At 39.3% G+C, this 22,796-nt stretch overlaps 2 gene segments (V, D, J or C); both read left to right on the top strand.

Moving 5' to 3' along the window:
• The first annotated feature begins 4,369 nt into the window (after positions 1-4,369).
• LOC119219974 (Ig heavy chain V region 5A-like) lies at positions 4,370-5,118 on the top strand. The segment is given in 2 exon segments: positions 4,370-4,620; positions 4,698-5,118. Coding segments are annotated over 2 exon segments (348 nt in total).
• A 5,002-nt stretch (positions 5,119-10,120) lies between these two features.
• LOC134132944 (immunoglobulin mu heavy chain-like) lies at positions 10,121-22,061 on the top strand. The segment is given in 8 exon segments: positions 10,121-10,197; positions 10,291-10,572; positions 15,674-15,687; positions 17,055-17,127; positions 19,575-19,877; positions 20,640-20,978; positions 21,077-21,391; positions 21,542-22,061. Coding segments are annotated over 8 exon segments (1,761 nt in total).
• The last annotated feature ends 735 nt before the right edge of the window (positions 22,062-22,796 follow it).

Raw genomic sequence — 22,796 nt, forward strand, 5'->3', positions numbered from 1 at the left:
ATGAAACGTTTCAGACCCCCAGCTGGTGGATGTGCTGGAGGAACATTATTTAACGCCAGCTCATAGTTTGAGAACAAGTCTTTCTTGAACTTTACAGATTGCACATATATGTTAACCACCCATTTCATACATGGTGGAATGAGTTAATGTCTCTTAGCAGCTCCCCTGCCACTGGAACAAAGTCCAGTAAAGTAACACATGTTCAATACTATTATAAATTTAATTTAGCTCACATATATAAATGACATCAGACTACTGAAAACATTTGAATGTATTTTTATAAATATGAGTCAAAATGTCATTAAATGCTGACATATTCCTTAAACGCCAATGAAATGAACATATATATTGTATATCTACAGAGGATATCGTTGGATGCTGTATTGCAATAAGTGCAAAAAGAATATTTGAAACATGTAAACATTTTTTCCATTAAAAGACGTTACCACAAACTACATATACGTACATACAGCAGGTCATAAATCAGCATCGTTGTATTACTCATATTGACCACTAGAGGGAGACAAAGCTCCACATACAGAGGTGCAGATTTGCAACATTGATCAGGAATCAGGAACATTTATTGCCAAAATATGTTACAGTGATTACAGTGATACAATGGACCACAAAACAAATTAAATGAAGTATTCTATTTACAACTCAACTCCACAGTATGAAATAAAATAGAAAGCTCTAAAATAGGTATAAAGGATAAAAAGCAGATTAAATTCAGATAAATAGCAAAAGCAGATGAATAGTTTAAAAATAACAAGTCATTGCACTAGCGAACAGATAATCATACTCTACACAACTGTGTTGTGAGTGTAAGTGAAAGTGACAAGTGTACGTACATGTGGAGTGTGAAGGGAGTCACCGGTGGAAAAAAGGACTTCAGTGGGGGACCAGGACTCTGTTCATGAACCCGACTGCAGACGGGAAGAAACTGTGACTTTGTGTCTTAATCTGAACATATTGAGAGGTCTAAACTGGACTCACTAGATGTTATGAGACAGAGGTGCATTCAGTTGAAAGCACTAACAGTTTGTACAGCTTCTCTTTCCCATAAATACAAACACACAGGGTCACTGTAAATGTCACATGTCTACTTTGTGGGTTAACATTAAAACTGTATTAAAGGTAAGTTTTGAGTAATTTATTTAATCCTCAAAGGTCCTAGATGATGGGGATAGAGGTTGGCCTCAGAGGGGTGATCTTGAAGGGAATCTTTTTGAAGGTAGACAGAGGATCGGGTCATTAAAGGTAGTACAGGTGATGTTAAGACAGCATTCAAGATGTTGATCAATTGCAAACTTCATACATGTGCATCTGCAACAAGTCAGATAACTATTAAAAGTGCTCAATTAGAGGAACATACAGTGAGCATTCCATCCATCCACATATCCCTTCATTAAACTGGATTTTTCTTTCAGGTTGTGAAGGGGCCGAGCAAATACCAGGTGTAAAATAATACATCTTCTTTCATGTGTCACCACGTGTTTGACACTATTCCAGGCTTTGGTCTGCTGTGACAGAACAGTTCATCCCTCTGTTGAATCAAAGAGGAGGAGTCAATGCAAAACTCACATGTCTTTCTCCTCTACTTATGTGGCTGCAGAGAGGAGGACAGAGGACAGTGGACACACAGTTAACCATGAAGGACTTTAGGACAGGACTGCTGCTTTTAACTGTCTTCTGCTCAGGTGAAGAATTTCTCTGATCTTGATTCCACACGTTTCCACTTGCTGTTAACGTATCACATGACATGCAGATCTTCTTCTCTTGACAGGTGTTGATGGTCAGACTCTGACACAATCCGAAGCAGTGGTTAAAAGGCCTGATGAATCACACAAGTTGACTTGTACAACATCTGGATTTACATTCAGCAGCTACCCTATGAACTGGATCAGACAGGCCCCTGGAAAAGGACTGGAGTGGATCGCTTTCATTCACACACAAAGTTCTCCTATTTATTACTCTCCCTCATTCAAGGCTAGATTCACCATCTCCAGAGATGACTCCAGCAGTAAACTGTATCTACAGATGAACAGTCTGAAGACTGAGGACACGGCTGTGTATTACTGTGCTAGAGAGACACAGTGAGAGACAATGATGAGAGAGCTGTTCAAAAACTACTTCCTCTATTCACCTCGTCCACTGAGAACATTCAGACTGTCTCTGTGACACTTGTCCTGAACCACAAATATAATGAAGATAGTGATTATTATTTTATTACCAAAATGTCAGGGTGTATTTAAATGATAAACATTCTAAATATAACATTATACATATTATATATACATTATATATATAAACATTTTTTTTTATAATATAACATTCATTCTCCCTTACTTTATTAACTATTCTAAGCTATGACAAACTAATAAATACAAAATATTTTGTTAATTTCACGACTGAACAATGGCCCTGAACACAAATGCACGACTCCTGAGACGAGGTTCAAAATCAACGTTTATTTACAAAAGGCCACAAATGAAAATCCCTCTCAGCAGAAGAACAAACCCTAAACTACATCTAAGAACCAAAAGGATCTAGAAAATAAACACTAGGCTGAAAAAGGAGCCAACAGAAAGCAACCTGAACAAGGTACAAAGAACAAAGCAACACTTGTCAAAGGACATTGGTCCACACGGGTTCTCTGTAACGTGGGACAAGACCAACTGGCCCAGGACAAAGGGAGACGCAGACAATACACACACAGGGTAAGGACACAGGTGGAAACAACCAGGGGCAGACAATCGGACCGGCACACAGGGGGAAGGAGCAAGTTGCCTGAAACGAGAGGAGGGTTGATTTTCAAAATAAAACAGGAAATCACAACACAACGTAGACACGAGACAACCTGAGTGGCACCACTTCTTGGACATGACATGCCAGCAGATGTATTTCTTCTTACCACTGCCATCGGTTATTTTGCATGTCTCAGGTTTCACTTCCTAAATAGCTCATTTCTTCTTGAGGCTCCATGTTTCTCTGCATGTCTGTGGCTTCAAATGACTGATATTTAAATACCAAAACCTTAAAAGTAAAAAAAACAGCTGCAGCAAATGAAATTCAAATATTAATTTAGATGAAGTCAGATTATCTCGCTCTCACTTCATTTGTGTAAACTCCAGAACGATAACAATCCAAATCTTTCACCAGCACTTTTTAAATTGCATTATTGGATGTGGTGTATTGCAGGACTTTGAGTGAGTTATGAAATTCATTTTATTGGAAAAAGATTTAAATTTAGATTCAGATTATTTATACATGTTTTAAATGGAATCAAGGCTTTGACAACACTATCTGAAAGAAATACGATTATCCCTTGTGAAGCACTCATTAAAAACATCCCATGAGACTCAAAGCATTAGAAGATCATGTATTTTCTGTTTCAACGTGCACCTTGTTGTCATTAGCTCTGCTGCAGCTGTTGGCAGCTGGATGTGAGTTTGTGTCACTTGTTGTTCTTCTCATAAAAAGGGTCAAATACGAAGAGTTGACACATCGAGTGCTAGCAGCTTACATAACAGGCTGCATTGATAAATGGTTTCTAAACTTCAACAAATACTTTGATTTTCTACAAACTGAGACACAATAACGACACAACATTACATTATGTGGAATATAAAGAAAGTCTTTTGGGAGTGAAAAAGTTGTGTCAAGTTTCTCTCTCTGTTACTAAAATGAATTCCGCTCTTCTCATCTTTGACTGACACTTGAACCTTGAACTATTTCAAAGCTTGTTGCTTCATATGGAGAGTTATTTTTCTATTTCGATAAAGTTCTAAAACTATCAATACATTATTTCTGCTGTGTTTTAACTGCTGAAGAGTTCCAAACCATATGTTTGTGTAGAGAACATTAATTGTTTGCAATGAAGTTGTTCTATTAGAAAGAAAATGTAGCTACATCTCTCTAACCTTTGATGGGATTTGTTTCAGTTCTCATTTTGTCTCTAAACCCTCCTGTCTTTTCTGTTTATGTCCTCGTGTTCTTCCTGATTTCTTATTCACACCTACGTTCACCTGCCCACTACCTCACCTCGTCTCCCAGGTTTTTCTCTGCTCTTGAGTCACTCCGCTGCCCCAGAACCGTTACAATCATGATGTTTATGTGCCCTGGCTAACGGAAAATAATTCATAAAAATTAAATAATCTGTACGCATATACTTTATAGTCAATCATGAATGGTGAAAGGCACCCGCACAAAAACAGTTGATTTCATATGAAAATTTTGTTTAATAATCAGAAAACATGCCAAACAAGCAACAACTTATCTTTGTTAGCAATTATGAATTAATTGAGAGTTTCTTATTGAAAGCAAAAGTTGACATTTGTTTAAATCTGTAAATGCAGCTAAGTGTGTTTTCTTTGTGCTCAGAGGTGAGTTCAAAGCACGTTTTCACTGTGCAGATATAATGAACAGATTGGAGAGACTGTCCAACTGGCTCCAGTTAGACCAACGTGGAAGTTTCATATGTGTGATCCCATGCAAACTCAGGGACCTTCCTTGTTGCTCAGCTATAAAAACATCACATCAGTCTGTTGAGTTCACAGCTCGTCAGGTTCAACATCACCATGTTCTCAATAGCTCTGCTGCTGCTGTTGGCAGCTGGATGTAAGTTCCTCTTGATTCATCAAAGTCATTCCTTCTTCTTGTATAACTTGATGTTAAAGAAAAATCGTTTTTAACAGGTGTGAAGTGTGAGCAGTTGACGCAGCCGGCCTCTGTGACTGTGCAGCCCGGTCAACGTCTGACCATCACCTGTCAGGTGTCTTATAGTCCTAGCAGTCACCACACAGCATGGATCAGACAACCTGCAGGGAAAGGACTGGAATGGATTGGCAGTGAACGTGTTGGATGGACATCATACTACAAAGATTCACTGAAGAGCAAGTTTAGTATGAACTTGGATGCTTCCAGTAAAACAGTGACTCTAAACGGACAGAATGTGCAGCCTGAAGACACGGCTGTGTATTACTGTGCAAGACACCCACAGTAACACAAACCATCAGTACAACTGAACAAAAACCTCTCAGTGCCTGAACACTTGTTACACAAAGCCACCAGAGGAGGAGTCCTCAGACCACCAATGATTCAACACCAGCTCACTGTTACAGCAGTTTAAATACCTACATGTTGTTACAATTACTAATATGCTATTCTATATTTTTCCTGATTGAAAAGTTGATGACACGTTTATTAATTGCTATACAAGAATTTTACAACCAATGAAAATAATCAATCCGAGTTTTCTTCAGATATTGAGTTAGACGCTGAGAACCAAAACTCAGCATATATCATATTTATTGGTTTTCAACATTCTCAGATGTAATGTTATTTTGTATTTCTGACACACTCAAATGGGAATAACCTGAACTTTAGTATGTTTCCCACAATGGAAAATACAATTGTTTGTAGTAAGTTGTTATTTGTTGTTGCTGTTAAGGTGAGAAAATAACTCTGCTTTGTTGGTTTTGTAAATGTCTGACCTGTGCTATTTTTATGTGGCCTTTATCAAAATGATGCTCTGTAGAATAAGTTCATCTACAGCAGAGACACTTCTTCCTCCAACAGTGACTTTAAAAGCACAGAATCATCAAACTGAGGACACAGCTGTGTGTTGCTGTGTGCGTTATCCCTCAGAGATACAAACCACCAACAGACCTGCACAAGTACCAGCAACCATGTGACTCACCCACACACTGTCAAACACATTTAAATAAATACATTATAAAGCAGTGTGTGTGGCTAGTTACTCCCCGAAGTAGACATTGTCTGGTAATTTAATGTATTTAAGAGAACATCCTGCATTGTGATCATTGCAGCTGATCCGCAAAAAATGTTGAATTTGAAACTAAAATTGAAGACAAATAAATACTAATCTCCATTTAAAATATAGTACATTAAAATCATTATCAGCTCAACATGTCAGAAAAATATGTTTTTGTACTTTTCCTGTATCACAATTTTTTTTACATTATGAATAGTTGTCATTAATTTGGAGCTTTTACATCACCCTTCTTTGCTGTTGTGTACTTATTTGATTTCACCTGCTTTCCATTTTGTCTTTTGAAACCTTTTGAGGGAGGTTCATGCAAATTGTTCCTTCCTTAAAATAATGCCGTATGCAGCTCTCATGTCATTGATGACGCAGCAACTGGGCTACTAATATATCTTGAAAACATTCAGAGCAGAAAGCAGTGGATGAAGTGTTAACACGTGTTAAAACATAATGGAAAATATGATTTCCTGGAGTTTGTTCTTCATAGTTACTATTAATGGTGAGAACAGTTTCTGCTTTAACATGTGGAGACACTCACTTATCTACCTGTGAGGTGTGCTGATTACAATGTCTTTTCTTACAGGAGTTTGGAGTGAGATCAAACTGGAACAGTCTCCCTCCGAGTTGAAAAAACCTGGAGAGACAGTGAAGATGTCATGTATCATATCAGGTTATAGCATGACAAGCTACAACATTCACTGGATACGACAGAGGCCAGGAAACGCTCTGGAGTGGATTGGGAGGATGAACACAGGGAACAACTCTCCTACTTTTAGCAGCTCCTTTCAAAGCCGCTTCATCATGACTGAAGATGTGCCCAAGAGCACTCAGTACCTGGAGGTCACGAGCCTGACAGCAGAAGACTCAGCTGTTTACTTCTGTGCTCGACACACAGTGACTGAAGACAGTGGAGCAGCTGAACAAAAACATCCACAGACAACAAACAGAAATCTCAAAGGACAGTACTTTAATATACAGTATATCTACTTTAGAGCCCAATATTGTCAGAATAGGATGCTGGTGCAGGCGGAAGGGAGGACTCAAACGCAGGAGTTCCAGACGTGCTCTTTATTCCAAAACATAAGACTCTCCCAACGTTCCGGACCTGGACAAAAGTTGCACCCATGTGCATTTTTTTCTCGACGCCTGTCTCCTGCAGAGATCAACTATGATGTCGGTAACCGGGAACTTCTAGCTGTAAAGTTGGCTCTGGAAGAGTGGAGACATTGGCTGGAGGGATCAGAGATCCCTTTCATTGTGTGGACGGACCACAAGAATCTGGCCTACATCCAGTCAGCCAAACGTCTTAACCCCCGCCAGGCCCGGTGGGCATTATTTTTCGGACGTTTCAATTTCTCCATCACGTTCCGCCCAGGATCAAGGAACATCAAGCCGGATGCCCTGTCCCGCCAGTTCGCGGTAGAAGAGTCCTTGAGGGGATCAGATACTATCCTGCCCGCATCGTTGGTGGTGGGAGCTCTGACCTGGGAGGTGGAGGCAGCAGTTCGGGAGGCGCAGGACGTGAACCCAGACCCCGGCACAGGACCGGCAAATCGGCTGTTTGTTCCGGAGTCAGTCCGCTCTCAAGTCCTGCAGTGGGGACATGCCTCTCGGTTCGCGTGTCATCCAGGGATTAGTCGTACGTTGGCTCTCCTCAGACGACACTTCTGGTGGCCTGCCATGGAGGGGGACACTAGGGGATATGTCCTCGCCTGCCCGGTTTGTGCCCGGGCCAAAGCTTCTCACCGACCACCGATGGGGCTGCTCCGCCCCTTACCCACGCCTGGTCGCCCTTGGTCCCACATAGGGGTCGACTTTGTCACTGGTCTACCTCTTTCGGATGGGATGACAACAATACTGACCATTGTGGACCGGTTCTCCAAAGCAGCCCATTTCATTGGCCTCCCTAAGCTCCCGTCAGCCCATGAGACGGCTACCCTATTAACAAATCATGTCTTCCGCCTTCATGGTATCCCATTGGACATTGTCTCCGACCGTGGCCCTCAGTTCATCTCGCGAGTTTGGAAGTCATTCTGCCACGCCCTGGGAGCTACGGTCAGCCTGTCATCTGGTTTCCACCCTCAGACTAACGGACAGACTGAGAGGGCTAATCAGGACTTGGAGGCTGCCATACGCTGTGTGGCCGCTTCAAACCCAACTTCCTGGAGTACTCACCTGAGTTGGATAGAGTATGCACACAACTCTCTACCTTCTGCTGCCACTGGAGCATCACCATTTGAGGGATCATTGGGTTATCAACCCCCACTATTCCCAGCCCAGGAGGAGGACTTGGCTGTTCCATCGGTGCAACATCATCTTCGACGCTGTCGCAAGATTTGGAGGGACACCCAGGCAGCGCTGTTGAGGACAGCTGAGAGGAACAAAAGGATTGCTGATCGACACCGAACCCAGGCACCCAATTATACACCAGGCCAGAGGGTGTGGCTGTCGGCTAAGGACATTCCTTTGAAGACCGACTCTAGAAAATTAGCACCACGCTTCATCGGCCCATACGTAATTAAGAAGGTCATTAACCCCTCCACAGTCAGACTCATCATCCCAAAGTCCCTCAGAGTTCACCCTACCTTTCATGTCTCCCAGCTAAAACCAGTTGTTACCAGTCCTCTGTCCCCTCCGGCCACTCCCCCTCCTCCCGCCCGGGTCATTGACGACCATCCTGCTTATACAGTCAGACGACTACTAGATGTTCGACGGCGAGGCCGGGGTTTTCAATATCTCGTGGACTGGGAGGGTTACGGCCCAGAGGAGAGGTCTTGGGAGCCTCGTTCACGCATTCTGGATGCTGACCTTGTCCGGGACTTTCACAAGGCCCACCCGGACAAGCCGAAGAAATCGCCTGGAGGCTTCCGTTGAGAGGGGGGTACTGTCATGCTGTCAACTGTCAGCCCAGCAGCCCCTCGTGTTTTTGTCCCTATTAACCTTGTTTTCCAGGCCAGTCAACGGGAGAGAGCCACTCCCCCGTGCTCTGTTGCAGAGGGTGTGGCTGAAACAGCTGACGGGGATTTGCAATCTAGGATGGCCCTACATAAGCCTGGGTCCTCCTGCCATTCGTCGCCAGATCGTTCCGTCATTTGAGCGGTAGCTACACGTACAGACCATCTGGTCCTTTATGAGAATTTGATGCTATTACTCACCTGTCTGATCTTTTGTCCTAGAGTACCGGGACCCCGACTCGCCTGCTGACTGGCCTTATTCAGAGGACACCCCACTCCTGACTAGAGCTGTTTTCTGCACTCTTTGTTTTTGTCTATAGAATAAATCTATTTTTTGCTCCCGAAGACCTCCCTGTGACTCCTCTGTGCTGCGCTTGGGTCCACGCCCTTCACTACAACGTCACAAATATATTTTAAAGCCACATCTAAACATTTATTATCTCCATGATTTCAAATCACTCACAGTTATATAAAGTGTTTAGTTAATTGCAAAAGCATAAATTAATTCTTAAATACGAATGCCATAAACTATAAATTATATAATCATCAGTTTCCAAGTGGCTCTCTGGTTGGCAAAAGTATCTTTACACTTGCAATACTATGGAGCTACTCTTATCAATACTGTGTTGTAATTATTGCTTTTAAAAATCCATAAATAAACAAATAGATTTAAAACATGAACATACAATGAACATTCCATCCATTCTTAATCCCTTCAGTAAACTGTTTTTTTATTGCCAACAATTTTTCAACACAGATTAAAGTTTCAACATGAATCATGATGTCTGTATCTCAGGTGCTGCTGCCTTTTGCAACTTGATGTCTGGAGTCTCTCTGGTATTCTCAAGGTGAACAATTCTGCTTCAAGTGTATTTAGTTAAAAAGAACAGTGACTCTAAAGGGACGCAATGTGCGGCCTGAAGACACTGCTGTCCATCACTGTGCAAGAGACCCACAATAACACAAACTATAGGAACAAATTAATTACTACTTAATTACTACAAATTCTAAATATTGGTTTATTTTTGCACATTCTGAAGTTCAACATCAGCACACTCAGCAAAACATAGTCTCAATGAAACTTCATATGTAGATTAGGCATATATTCAATAATATGTTGATGAGTTTAAATATTGATCTGCTAGTTTGACATGCCTGCATTATTGTATTTCTTTGAGAGGTCCATTTAAGCTAATGTTTAAATTAATAAATACATCTTCTTTCAGGTGTCACTACGTGTTTGACACTATTCCAGGCTTTAGTCTGCTGTGACAGAACAGTTCATCCCTCTTTTATAGCCTCCTTCTATATGCAAAGTAAACTTCCTCACAGCCTCCTTTAAAGACTTGATATCTCGCTGTCAGTCGCAGCAGAAGAGGAGAAGCTCCCATCAGATCAACCTCCACACCAACATGTTCTCTGTAGCTCTGCTGCTGCTGCTGGCCGCTGGATGCTGTGAGTCTCACTGAGGCAGAGACATGGACATCACAGCACACTGACTGCTCACTGTTATTACACTGATACACTATTTCATGTTTGCCTCCACAGGTGTGAAGTGTGAGCAGTTGACGCAGCCGGCCTCTGTGACTGTGCAGCCCGGTCAACGTCTGACCATCACCTGTCAGGTGTCTTATGATCTTGGCTACTACACAGCATGGATCAGACAACCTGCAGGGAAAGGACTGGAATGGATTGGAATGAAATATACTGGAGCGTCATACTACAAAGATTCACTGAAGAACAAGTTTAGTATCGACTTGGATGCTTCCAGTAAAACAGTGACTCTAAACGGACAGAATGTGCAGCCTGAAGACACGGCTGTGTATTACTGTGCTAGAGACCCACAGTAACACAAACCATCAGTACAACTGTACAAAAACCTCTCAGTGCCTGAACACTTGTTACACAAAGCCACCAGAGGAGGAGTCCTCAGACCACCAATGATTCAACACCAGCTCACTGTTACAGCAGTTTAAATACATACACTGTAGGAGCCATATCGAGCTACTGTATATTCATGTTTCTTTCCTCCAAAGTAGTGTGGGTGTGTGTGGGTGTGTGCATGTGTGTGTGTGTGGGTGTGTGTGTAGGCAGGCCTTAAAGACAGGAAGACCGAGCAGTGGGTGTGGCTGAGAAAGGAAACAGTCTTTTGACCGTGTGGTGGAGTGACGTGAGGAGCCATGACGTGACAAGCCGTCTCCCACCAAATAAGAGACTACATTAGTTGAATTGTGTTTATTATTTTTACTTCATTTTTGGTTTGTAAAATCTTTCCACGGAAGAGCAATAAATGGTCATTGCACCAAACCGGATCAATTTCTACTCCTCATCTTTAAAACTACACGCGTCAGGATATCCAGCTCAGCCACCGGAAGTAGCTGATCAGGGGTTAAAGGGACCAACTGAAAAGGCTTCTACATACACATTACAATTACTAATATGCTATCCCCAACAACCGTTAATCACCACTTTGTTTTTGTTTTGCATGCTTTTACTTTTTATTATTCATTTTTATCATTTGCATGTTTTGATTATATATGTGTGGTGCCTAATGTAATATTGCAGATGCGGTTTTATTTTTTTTACCTACCTCATGTTTTTAACAAGTGAGTCTTTTTGTTAGGCACGACGTAGGCACGTGTGTTCCTCACACAGTTAAACCCTTTGTCTGTAGGTAACTCTATATGTATGTGTGGAGGGACGGGTGAATCTGTTAGTAAATTAGAAATCAAAGAAAGAAGGAAAGACTTAGAAATCAAAGAAAGAAGGAAAGACTTAAAGTAAAACAGATTCGGAACAATGAGGCACAATAGCAGTTCATACAAAAAAAACAATCTCTCGTTAAACAACACCAAGACAAAAATAACGACATATGCTAATTTAACCTCTGCCCAGACTTAGCCTTACTGTGTGTTAATGAGGTCTTCTGTGTTTCCTCGAGTCTCGTTTAACTCGGTCCTTTGTTGCGGGGATTGTTGAGTATTAAATATAATCATGCATGCTCACGCTAGACTGTAATTACACTTGAACAATAATTGAGAAATATTAATTAAGGCCGTGTAGGGGCCGTATCACACAAATATGTCGATAAAGAGCTGCATGCACTCTCAGGGTCATGTTCATACATTGGACTGGGGGCGGGGGGGCCATGTCTCACACACAAAACATCCTAATTATGCAGTGAACCTGTTGCTAAAAATCTGCATGCACTCTCAGGGTCAAATGTAGATAAAACTGAATATTGAGAATAACATGTTTCACACACAAAACATCGTAAGTATGCAGTGAACTCGTGAACAACGAGAGGCGTGATGATCCGAGAGCCTGAAGGGATGGACATCCCTGTGCTCCAATGGGGCTCTCCTAAGGTCCTAAACAAAGAGCCGCCTCCATCATAGTAAACCAAACAAAAATGCTCTTAAAGACTATATGTTACGTCCACAATGTGGAACAATAACAACCAATTTTCAGAATCACGGTGCTGTTGTAACCTGAGCGCACTATGTATTAAGCTCCCTTTCTTTGCTGTTGCTAAATAGCTTGAAACAGGTCCGTGCACATATAACTTTATTAAATTCTCCAGTATAGTCCTTGCTTTGCTCGCACGACAGGATCGATGATGGTGATGATGATGACTGTTGGGTTTCTTGGTGGCACAAAAGCTGTTGGTGCTCTTGTGTGCTCTTCACTCGAGTTGTATCCCAGGGGGTAGAAGAAGTTTTCCTTCTTGGTGAGCTGCTTGGGCCGACTGGGGGAGCCGGACTTCAATGGAGCAGTTGGAAAAAGGTTGGAGATGCCTGAATCCTTAATCCTGAGTCCAGTCTGGCAAGTTGACTTGAGGAGGCGCCCTTCAACCTCTAATCGATGTCACGGTTTGGGTCTGCTTGTCTTATTTTGTAGCTTTCTTGTGTCTCGTGTCTCTGGGTAACTTCACTTCCTGTCCTGTGATTGCCTGATTGCTTCCACCTGTGTCCAATCACCTGCACCTCCCTTGTGTATTTAAGCCCTGTGTGCCAGTTGTCCTTTGTCGCGTCATTGTCCATGTCAGTCCTCGTTGGTGCACGTTTTTGGCTTCTGTTTAGTTCTATGGTGAATAAAGATCACCTTCTAAAACTCTGTGTTTGAGTCCTGCCTGCCTGCCTGCCTCCGTCAACCTGCACCCAGCACAGATCGTGACAATCGACGCAAGTAAAAATTGATCTGAGGAGATACTGCAGTCTTAGCCTTGCCCAGATCTCAGGGCTGTTTCACCCAGAGAGAGAAATCACACCAAGGTGTGATGGCACGTTCCTTTTGGGGGTTTTATGTCCTGCAGCAGAAAACTGGGTTGGAAAGTCAGCCTTGGTTTTACACTATAGTGGAGCCCAACACTATTGAAAATGTACTGTAGAAATGCATGAATTCATTATAAAACACCCAATACCATGATGAACCAAAACGTTTTCTTGCCACTGACAATACATAATTTTATTACAAGTATACAAATTATCAGATCATCCTACAAGCTCAGTTGGCTGATCATCATCAGCCCCCCTACGACATAGTGGCATTTTGCTTGACAAGGTTCGAATCCTGGTTGTGGCGAACTTTTAATAAATGTTCTTTTGTGTATTTATTCATACGTGGCAATTGTATTGTAAGTGAGTCACTTACAATACAATTGTTATCGCTGCAATAGATATGGGATGCATTTTGAAATTTTGAATTTTTCAGCAATATGTTTGCAAATGTGTGACGACACAAGACAACATCTGCCGCTGTCGGGGGAAAACAAACATGCATGCGTAGCCAAACCAGTAGTTCAAAAACCAGTAGGAACGTAACACCATCACTGAAAAATGGGTTCTCGTTTGAGACTTCATGAGCAAATACAGGATCCCTTTGTGTTCATGTCATGTCTGACATTTAAACTCAACATTTAGATTTAGATTTAACATTTATATATAACATTTAACATTTAGATTTAAATTTAACATTTACATTTAACATTTATATATAACATTTATATATAACATTTATATATAACATTTAACATTTAGATTTAAATTTAACATTTACATTTGACATTTATATATAACATTTAACATTTACATTTAGGGTTAGGGTTAACGCAAAATTTGCGAAAACTGCGGAGGATTTTAGAACGTGCAACATTTTACCAACGGCGCCCCATTGTTTAACCAATTTAAGGGCGACTACGCCTGTGTGGTGGAAAAATTATATAACCCGATGTTTTCCTTTGTTCGTGGTTCACAAGCTTAAGCAACTGTTAATGGCCTGTGGACTGCTGAGGCTTGTGTTTAAAAAAATATACTGTATCACAACTATTTAAAAAAAATCTGTTTTATTGAAACTTTTTAATATATGTATCATCCTGTGAGAGCCTTTTTCTTTTGTTTTATGCCACAGAGGTTTTATTTCTCATCCAAATTACTTTTACAGGTTTTACTGCACAATGTATGTAACTCAATACCTGTTTTTTTACTCCTGTAAAACTACCATTTTTATGTATAATTATACAATTGGAAAAAAAAACTTACTAAAAAGAAAAAGACAAATGATTTACCAAAATCAGTAGAGCCTAAAAAACGAAGATAAACGCAATACATTGAAAGTGAGTAGCAGAATTCTCCTTTTTGGGGTAGTTGTTTAGTCACGGTGCTGGAAAAAAGTCATAAATTATATTGCTTTCTAATGCGTGTTGCCAGTCTTGTTCGGATGAAACAAGCTTAGACAAAGGATTATTTTAGGAAAAGTAATATAATAAAGTTACAAATAATAAAAAACAAAACAAAAGCAACAACTTTTAAATGTTTAAAGGGTATAATTTAAAATACAACAGTACATAACACTGACCATGTTTCATGATTTCCCCGCTGAGTCCACAGAACAAGAATGAGCCAAGCAACATATCAGTGGGTGGTTTTTGTACGAGCACAATGTACTGTGTATGGTGGGAACCACAGTGATATGGCTCCATACAAAAACCTGCCATGAACGGAACTGAGGCGCAGTGACTCCAAAAGAAGAGAAGCTCAGATCATAAAATCACTACTCTGAACTACAAACAACTAGTGGAAGGAAGAATACATTTGGAATTCTATATTATTCAATTTTAGCTTAAAAATAATATATTATATATACTGTATATATATTTTTTTTTTCTCACATATTGAAAAACAATTGAAGGACTGCTGATAACTTACAGTTAATTTGATATAAATATTTATCCACTTTGGTGATATGCCTGAAAAAGATCCTCTAAATAATGCATCACCTTGTCAGAGCCTACAGTTTTGTTATTGTTCTTGTTATTAAATGTAATCACTTAAGTTACCTGGTTTCCCCAAATCACTAGACTCATAAAAATAAATGTTAAGTGGACAAGTGGAACATCAAATTAATGGGGATTGTATGTTTTGCCCTTTATTCTGACAAACAATCATAAAAACCCAGATCTGTGACTACTTTGATGTCAGTCTGTATTAAGTGTGTTTTAAATGTAAGATATTCAATTTACTGCATGCATGTGTTTCATTTTACTATCCTTTATTTAAAAAGCACATCTGTACAAGCACATATGTTGTTAAAGTGGAAAACAATTATTATAAACAATTATTTCTATAATAAGAGATGCTATCCAAAGACAAGTAAAAATATCTGCCGGTTTTTGAGTTGTGATTATCAACATGCACACTGGTTAATATTTATGTAACACAGGAAACAGGTGCTTCCACAGCCTGTTAACAAACTGTAACTTTAGACCACAGCACTAATAATAGTAACATGATGATAAGTTACACACATTAATGCAAAGGTGAAAAGGATTTGGAAAAAGAAAAAGACTGATAATACGATTTCAATAATAAGCATCAATTAAAATGATAACTTTGCCGAAGATTTCGTAAGAATCGGACCAAGCGTCTTGGAGGTGTTCGCCAAAACGTGTTTCGACACAAAATTCTAATTGGCGGAAAAAAACCCTAGAGCATTTGCATACCATAATTTTTTGTAGAGAACAACCAAGAGCATCTGTGTGCAAAGGATCGAGTAAATTGATTTTTCGAAATTTCCCCTTAGGGAGCACTTAGGGGGGCGCTAGAGAGCACTTTTTTTTATCCCCTAATTGCGGGACCCCAAGAATATCTAAATTTTTCGCACTTCTGAAGCGCATGCAAAAATTCAAGAGTTTTTGAACCTGATAAAGTCCCCAAAAGTGTGATTGAAGTGGCAGAAATATAATAATAGTTCTTGCAAACACAATAGGGCTTCGCCCGACTTTCAGTCGGCTCAGGCCCTAATAATTCACCACAGAGTGAAATAAAATTTTCCTAAAAAAAGTTACCAATATTCAGCTAAATAATCAGGACATTGGCATTGATGCTCATTTCTGATAATGTAACATTGTGAGCTACGCTAACAGCTAAAACACTTTTTCAGGTACATATTGATACGTTCAGGCTCTGTTAATGTTTAGTAAAAATGAATATTGGAAGATGAGCAAAAGAACACATAGTTGTTTGAAGGAGATGTTGCCATAGCAACATAACGATTAGAGATGAACTATGACTTGTTTATATTAGCTATGATAATACAGTTACTGTGTATTGGCTTTAATCCATTAGTGTCAGGTTCGTCAGCTGGGAATCAGGACTTAAACCGAAATCGAGGCCAAAAGGTTTTATCATTTTAAAAACAAATGTGACCCTGAAAGTTTTATTTTGGTTGTTAAACATTGAAAAATACAACATTGTATTTAAAATTAAAATTTAATATAAAAAGTATTTATTTTTTATATTTCAGCGTGGTCCAGTTAGAGAGAATTTCCTCCTGCAAAAGTCTGTGACATCACAATTGTGTTTAATATGCGCTGTAATTTTCGTATTGAAGTATCCAACAGTTGAATTAACATTTGTGTGTAATTCATTAACAACTGACTGTCAGGAAGTGTTTAAGCCATTAGTTTGTATCAAGTTTTCCTCTTTCACACAGCAATACATGAGATGATGAAAGCACACTTGATAGAAAATGAATGATGTTTACTTTTGTAGTTTGTTCTGTACATTAAGTGTTTAAATGCAAGTTAACAGGGTAACAGTATTTTAACTGAATCAACTCAATGCAGCAGATCTGGATCTGACGGGTCTGATCCAGAGGAAGTGTTGCCTAACTGTTGTCAACTCAGACTCATATTTTATGTGACCCAGACCACAGGAAATGTGTCTCAAGGGATGTGGTAATAAGGAGTCCACTGGGAATTGCTTTGCCATTAAAACATGTTCCCTGGTTTAAATGACTATTTGTATTGGAAGCACGTTGGAATATATCACTGTGATGATTACTTTGACTACTGGGGGCAAGGAACTCAAGTCACTGTGACTTCTGGTGAGTAATTAACTCTTTTAAGTGAAGATTATTCTGTATTTTTACCAGTTGATTATGAAATTCATGTTGAGATTAATGTTTTTAAAGTGAAAATACTGCCATCGTTTGAATATAAAATTACTTATTTAAGTTTTGCTGCAACCACCTAAAAACCCTAAAGTTGTGAGAGGTAAACATGTTAGAAGGAATTAAATGGGAAAAGAAAAAATAACTGCTGAAGTGTAGTTTAAAAAAAAAGAACAATAAAACAATTATGATGAAAGTATTTCTTAAACCAACCACATAATAGTAGCAGTGCCGAAAGGATCAAATGAAACAGCAATTCAAATGTGTTAAAAACTATAAAACAACCGCTGTGTTCAATTAAATTCCTTTCAGTTTTTCTGATTCAAATATAAGTGTTTGACATCACATATGAAAGACATTTAAATTGATAAATAAATATGGATTAAAAACAATAACGTAATAGATGAGTGACTTGTAAATTAGAAATATTGCATCCTTTTCAATCGTTCAATTAATTAAAATATGAGTTTGTTTTTAGTTTTACACACTGCTGACAATAAAATTCCAGTGCAGGAAGCTGTGGGTGAGGTTTTTGTATTAGTGTTTATCACAGTGTGGGTACATGGGGGGCACTGAGATATTCATTCATACAAAAACCTATAAGCAGAAACTTTAAACTCTCCCATTCTCATTGTGATAAACCAACAGGACAGACTGTTTTTCAACTGGAATGTAGAGTAAGTACTGTGTTCATCACTTTTAGATGGATATTAGTCATTAAAAGTTAGTTTATAAGTAGATTAAAGTCACAGAAGTAAATCATCATCCAGTATATCAACTTTCACAACTGATTGAGAATCAGCAAAAAAAGAAAAACTCTAAAGATACAATCAAGTCTTTATTTTGAGCAAGTTTTTTGTGTGTTTCAGTCACCTAATTAAGTTTTTAAGGCATTTTTCTGGTACGACAGGTTTTTGTTCAGGCAGTGACAGGAGATGCATCACTGTGATGCCTTCGACTACTGGGGACAAGGGACTGAAGTTACAGTGACTTCTGGTGAGTAATTATCAAATATATTAAGTTGATAAATAGTGAAGACTTTTCTATATTTTTCCCGGTTTATTATGAAATTAATGTTGATTTCAAATCAGCTTAAACTAAGATATAATGGACCTAAAAATAGTAAATCCAAGTATTAGAGCAAAGAGATGAGTGTAAATGGTATATTCACTAAGTACAATCAGTTATTAGATGAAAAAGGTTGTTAAGTATTTTTGCACTAAAAAGGTAACTAATTACTTGGGAAAAGTACCAATAATGATCATCTCTAGTAAGCAGGTGAAAGAGTCTTCATATGGACAGTAGAACTGGCCTGGGTAATATGTAATATTTAGACCTCAGTGGCTTCAAAGGTGTCTTTAAGTGAATGTTTTTGCACTTTGGATGTAATGTCATGTTACACTGTGACGGTGCTTTTGATTACTGGGGAAAAGGCACCATGGTAACAGTCACATCAGGTAAGACATCTTAATAGTTCTGATTAGAGAAGGACATTCCAGACATTACTTAAATATTCACTATAATTTAATGTAGCCGTAACTCAGCAATCAACATTTTGTTGCATGACAAGATTGTTTAGTTCAGTTGGATTTCAAATCTATCAAAAACCTCATAATGAAGTTCAATTTGCTCAACATCTCAATTGTTACTTTAAAAGTTAAAGGTTTTAATGCTCTACGTTTCTTTAAATGTCCAAAATTGCTATTTTCAGCACAGGATAAAACGCTGGATATTTGCTGCAAACATCTTCGGCTTTGTTTATTACTCTAAATTGTATTTTTAGTTTAGAAGTAATTTTTAAAACATTGTGTGATTCATTAAATGTAAAGGCAGACTTGTGTGTTTGCATTTGCTAAGTACATTCAGCATGATAATGATTTTTATTACTGTGGAAAAGGTACCTCAGTAATAGTAATAAAAGTAGTTATTAGGTAAATACTATATACTATATCAATATTTTATACATACCTTCTGAATTTAAATTTATTTTTTATGTTTTTGTAACAATATGAATGGCATCAATGTTATATAATGAATGTAACTATGGGAACGGTGACTTAACACTTCGATTTCTTTAATTTAAAAGGATATACTATGGATTATGGTCAAACTTGTGCATTTAATGTAATTTACCTTTATATATACAGAAAAAAAAATCTCTAAAATATTCAATGCCGGAGGTTAAACTTGCTGCAACCAAACAAATAAATTACATTCTGAATTATAGAGGAACGTGTATTGAGAGCAACATCTTAAATGGTAAAAATGCCTTGCCTTGTTCCATGACTGACTCTCAATTGTCTTTTAAGTATTATTTATACTGAAAAAGTCTCAAATTTAATTTTTAAATTGTAATCTTATCTCTTTTATTCCTTTTCTAGCCACTTCAACCAGACCGACGGTGTTCCCTCTGATGCAATGTGGTTCTGGGACTGGAGACACAGTCACTCTTGGCTGCTTTGCCAGCGGCTTCTCGCCCTCCTCGCTGACCTTTGCATGGAACAAAGTGAATGGAGCCGCCTTGACCGACTTCATCCAGTACCCTCCAGTTCAAAAGGGAAACTTATATTCCAGGGTCAGTCACATCCGAGTGAGCAGACAGGACTGGGAGGCAAAGGACGCCACTTTCCAATGCGCGGCGACCCATGCAGCAGGACGGGTAGAGGTCACCATCCAAAGACCAAGTAAGACTCATGCTACGTGATGGATGAATGCCTTTGAGTCCATCATTTAACATCTAGTGGGTTTATAGTGTGTTTTATTCCTGCAAGATGGCAATTGACTAATTTTAGTATTAAAAACTAGAGTTTGTTGTGATAAAATGAATATAAAATATCCTAAATATAGTTCAATAAGTCTACTGAGTATTAGTCTCTAAGTTGAATCTATTTTTGGTGCGATTTTGGTTTGGTGAATTTTGCTGAGAATTGTATTTGGTGAAACCGTTATTTTTACCAGTCAAACAAATAAAAAAGTAAAAAATAATTGTTTTTAAATCAACAATTTGAAGGGAACATCTGAGCATGAAACTACAGTTTTACTGAAGTGAAGTAGCTTTACATGTCCTTGAATATGTTTGATTTCACAACAGGCCTCACAGACAAACCAAACAGTCAGGTGGAACAAGAAGGCTGACGCTCTTATTTCATTCTCTGCTTCTATACTTTTTGTCCTCTGCACCGTCCTCAGAAAACATTATTGCACCATTTTCTGCTTATTTTCATCAATCTGCATTATTTGACTTCTTCTTGATGTCAGTCTGCCCCCACTTTCATTGTTTGTTGATTATTAACATTCAATCTGTGTTTGCGCGCTGGTTGCAGAAGCAAGCATTAAAGCTCCACTGTTTTATTATGTCATTTATTTAATTACATTCACAATATCTCATAACACTTTTCACAATTGCTTCTGCATATATATATATTTGTGTATGTGTTTTTTTTCAGTTGTGGTTATTGAATTGCCGACTCTTAAAGTGTTGGCCTCCTCTGATGAGGAAACCGAGGTTTCCTTCTCCTGCCTTGCCAAAGACTTTTCACCCGACGATTATGACATCAAATGGCTGAAAAACAACCAAGAAGTCCAAAACAAAATATTCGAAATCAAAACCATGACTGCTGAGGGCAGAAAGGATGAAAATGGAACCACACTGTACAGTGCCACCAGTTTCCTCATGCTGCCGTCCAGCGAGTGGACTCATGGCACTGAGTTGACGTGTCAGTTTAAGGGTAAAGGTCCAACATTCATGAATTCATCGCTGACTTACAAAGACACAGACACCTCTTGTGAGTAAATTCCACATTTTTCATCAAGAGATTCAAGGTAGATGTCGTTGCATTTTGTGTTTTGAAGCTATTTCCATTAAAAAGTTACTTCTTGGCAGGTGAGGGATGTCCTAAACCAGATGTGGAGGTCACAATCGAAGGCCCCACAATGGAGCAGATGTTCGTAAGCAGACAAGGAACCGTGAAATGTAATGTCAAGGTCAACAAACCATCAGTTCATAAGATTTCGTGGGAGAATCAGCACAAACAGGCAATAGCTGGAGTCTCAAAATCCCCCCCCAGAGGAAGCAAAGAAATAAGCCTTTCACTTGACATTGAGTATGACGAATGGAGCCGGGGGACAAAGTTCTACTGCGTTGTTGAACATAACGATTGGATTGAACCACTGAAGACGCCCTACGAAAGGATTCCTGGTAAGTGAACCAACCAGCGACTGTGTTTTGATTTCTCTCGTTGTACCATCAGACACGCCGTGGGTGTCAATGCGTCACGGACATTTCCTGCAGTGCCGTCGCTTGTTTCATCCGCGGCAGAAGCTCTAAACGTCCCTCTCACACTTGCAGGAGGAGAAACTCAGCGACCTTCTGTGTTCATGCTTCCACCGCTAGAACACACTAGAAAAGACACGGTGACCCTCACTTGCTACGTGAAAGACTTCTTCCCTCGGGAGGTTTTCGTGTCTTGGCTTGTTGATGACGAGGAAGCAGATTCAAAGTACAAGTTCCATACCACGAACCCTGTAGAAAACCAAGGGACCTTCTCTGCTTACGGCCAGTTGTCTTTCAGCCTGGAGCAGTGGCAAAAGAGCGACGTGGTGTACAGCTGTGTAGTTCACCACGAGTCCGTGGCTAACACCACTAAAGCTATCGTCAGGTCCATTGGGTACAGAAGCTTTCAAAACACCAACCTGGTCAACCTCAACATGAACGTCCCTGAAACGTGCAAGGCCCAGTAGATGTTCTCCTGCCTTGCTGTGTCTTCTGCTGTTTGTTGCTTGTCATGTGACATTGTGTTTTGCCTTTTAATTCAGTTAAAAAAAACTAATAAAAACAGCTCTTTGCAACTCTGTTGATGTTTGTCGCCTGCTGTTCACGTCTTTATTCAACACATGTTTACAGCTACATGTTTACTGTCAGCGTCACAGTGGGATCCTGTGTGTGGCCTTCAGGATGTTTGACACTAATGAATCAAACTCACCAAACCATTTTATAGCATGTAGAATAACACTAGAGCAACTCACTAACTACTACTACATGTGTTCATTGACTGTGCGATGTTTGTGTGACTTGTCTTTGTGTTTGCATTTACTCCGCTGGGTCTTGCACTCCCTTCACAAGAAAGATGATGGTCGAAGGTCTAATTCCAGCTCTGTGCTTTAAATCATTAATACACTGATTCACAAGCCAAGTCACGCCTGCCACAACATTAATGAGGACTTTCAAAAGCAAGTCAGGATCATGTTGGGAGGAATTAAATCAACATTAAACAAGGAAATGCAAATGAATTAGTCTATATGGTTAAAAATAACAATTTAATAAGTAACAAAACATCTGCATGAACAATTCTTTTAATTGATGGTTGACTATTTTAAACGTAGACTTTAACTAGATCTACTCTGAGCTGATAAGTATTAAAGTACGCTACTCTAACACAGGAAAATGAACAGAATTTGGTCATTGAGCTCTTGTTGAAGCCTGCGTTTTGCCCAAAGTGCTCACTAAATAATGACTGTACACTACATGCAGACTTCTACAAGGGGAACAGTACGATGGAGGCAGAAGAAGATCACATGGGGAGCACAGGCCTCACCTTCATCCT

Source organism: Pungitius pungitius, chromosome 12, assembly GCF_949316345.1.
Source record: "Pungitius pungitius chromosome 12, fPunPun2.1, whole genome shotgun sequence".
In the NCBI taxonomy this organism is placed as follows: Eukaryota; Metazoa; Chordata; class Actinopteri; order Perciformes; family Gasterosteidae; genus Pungitius; species Pungitius pungitius.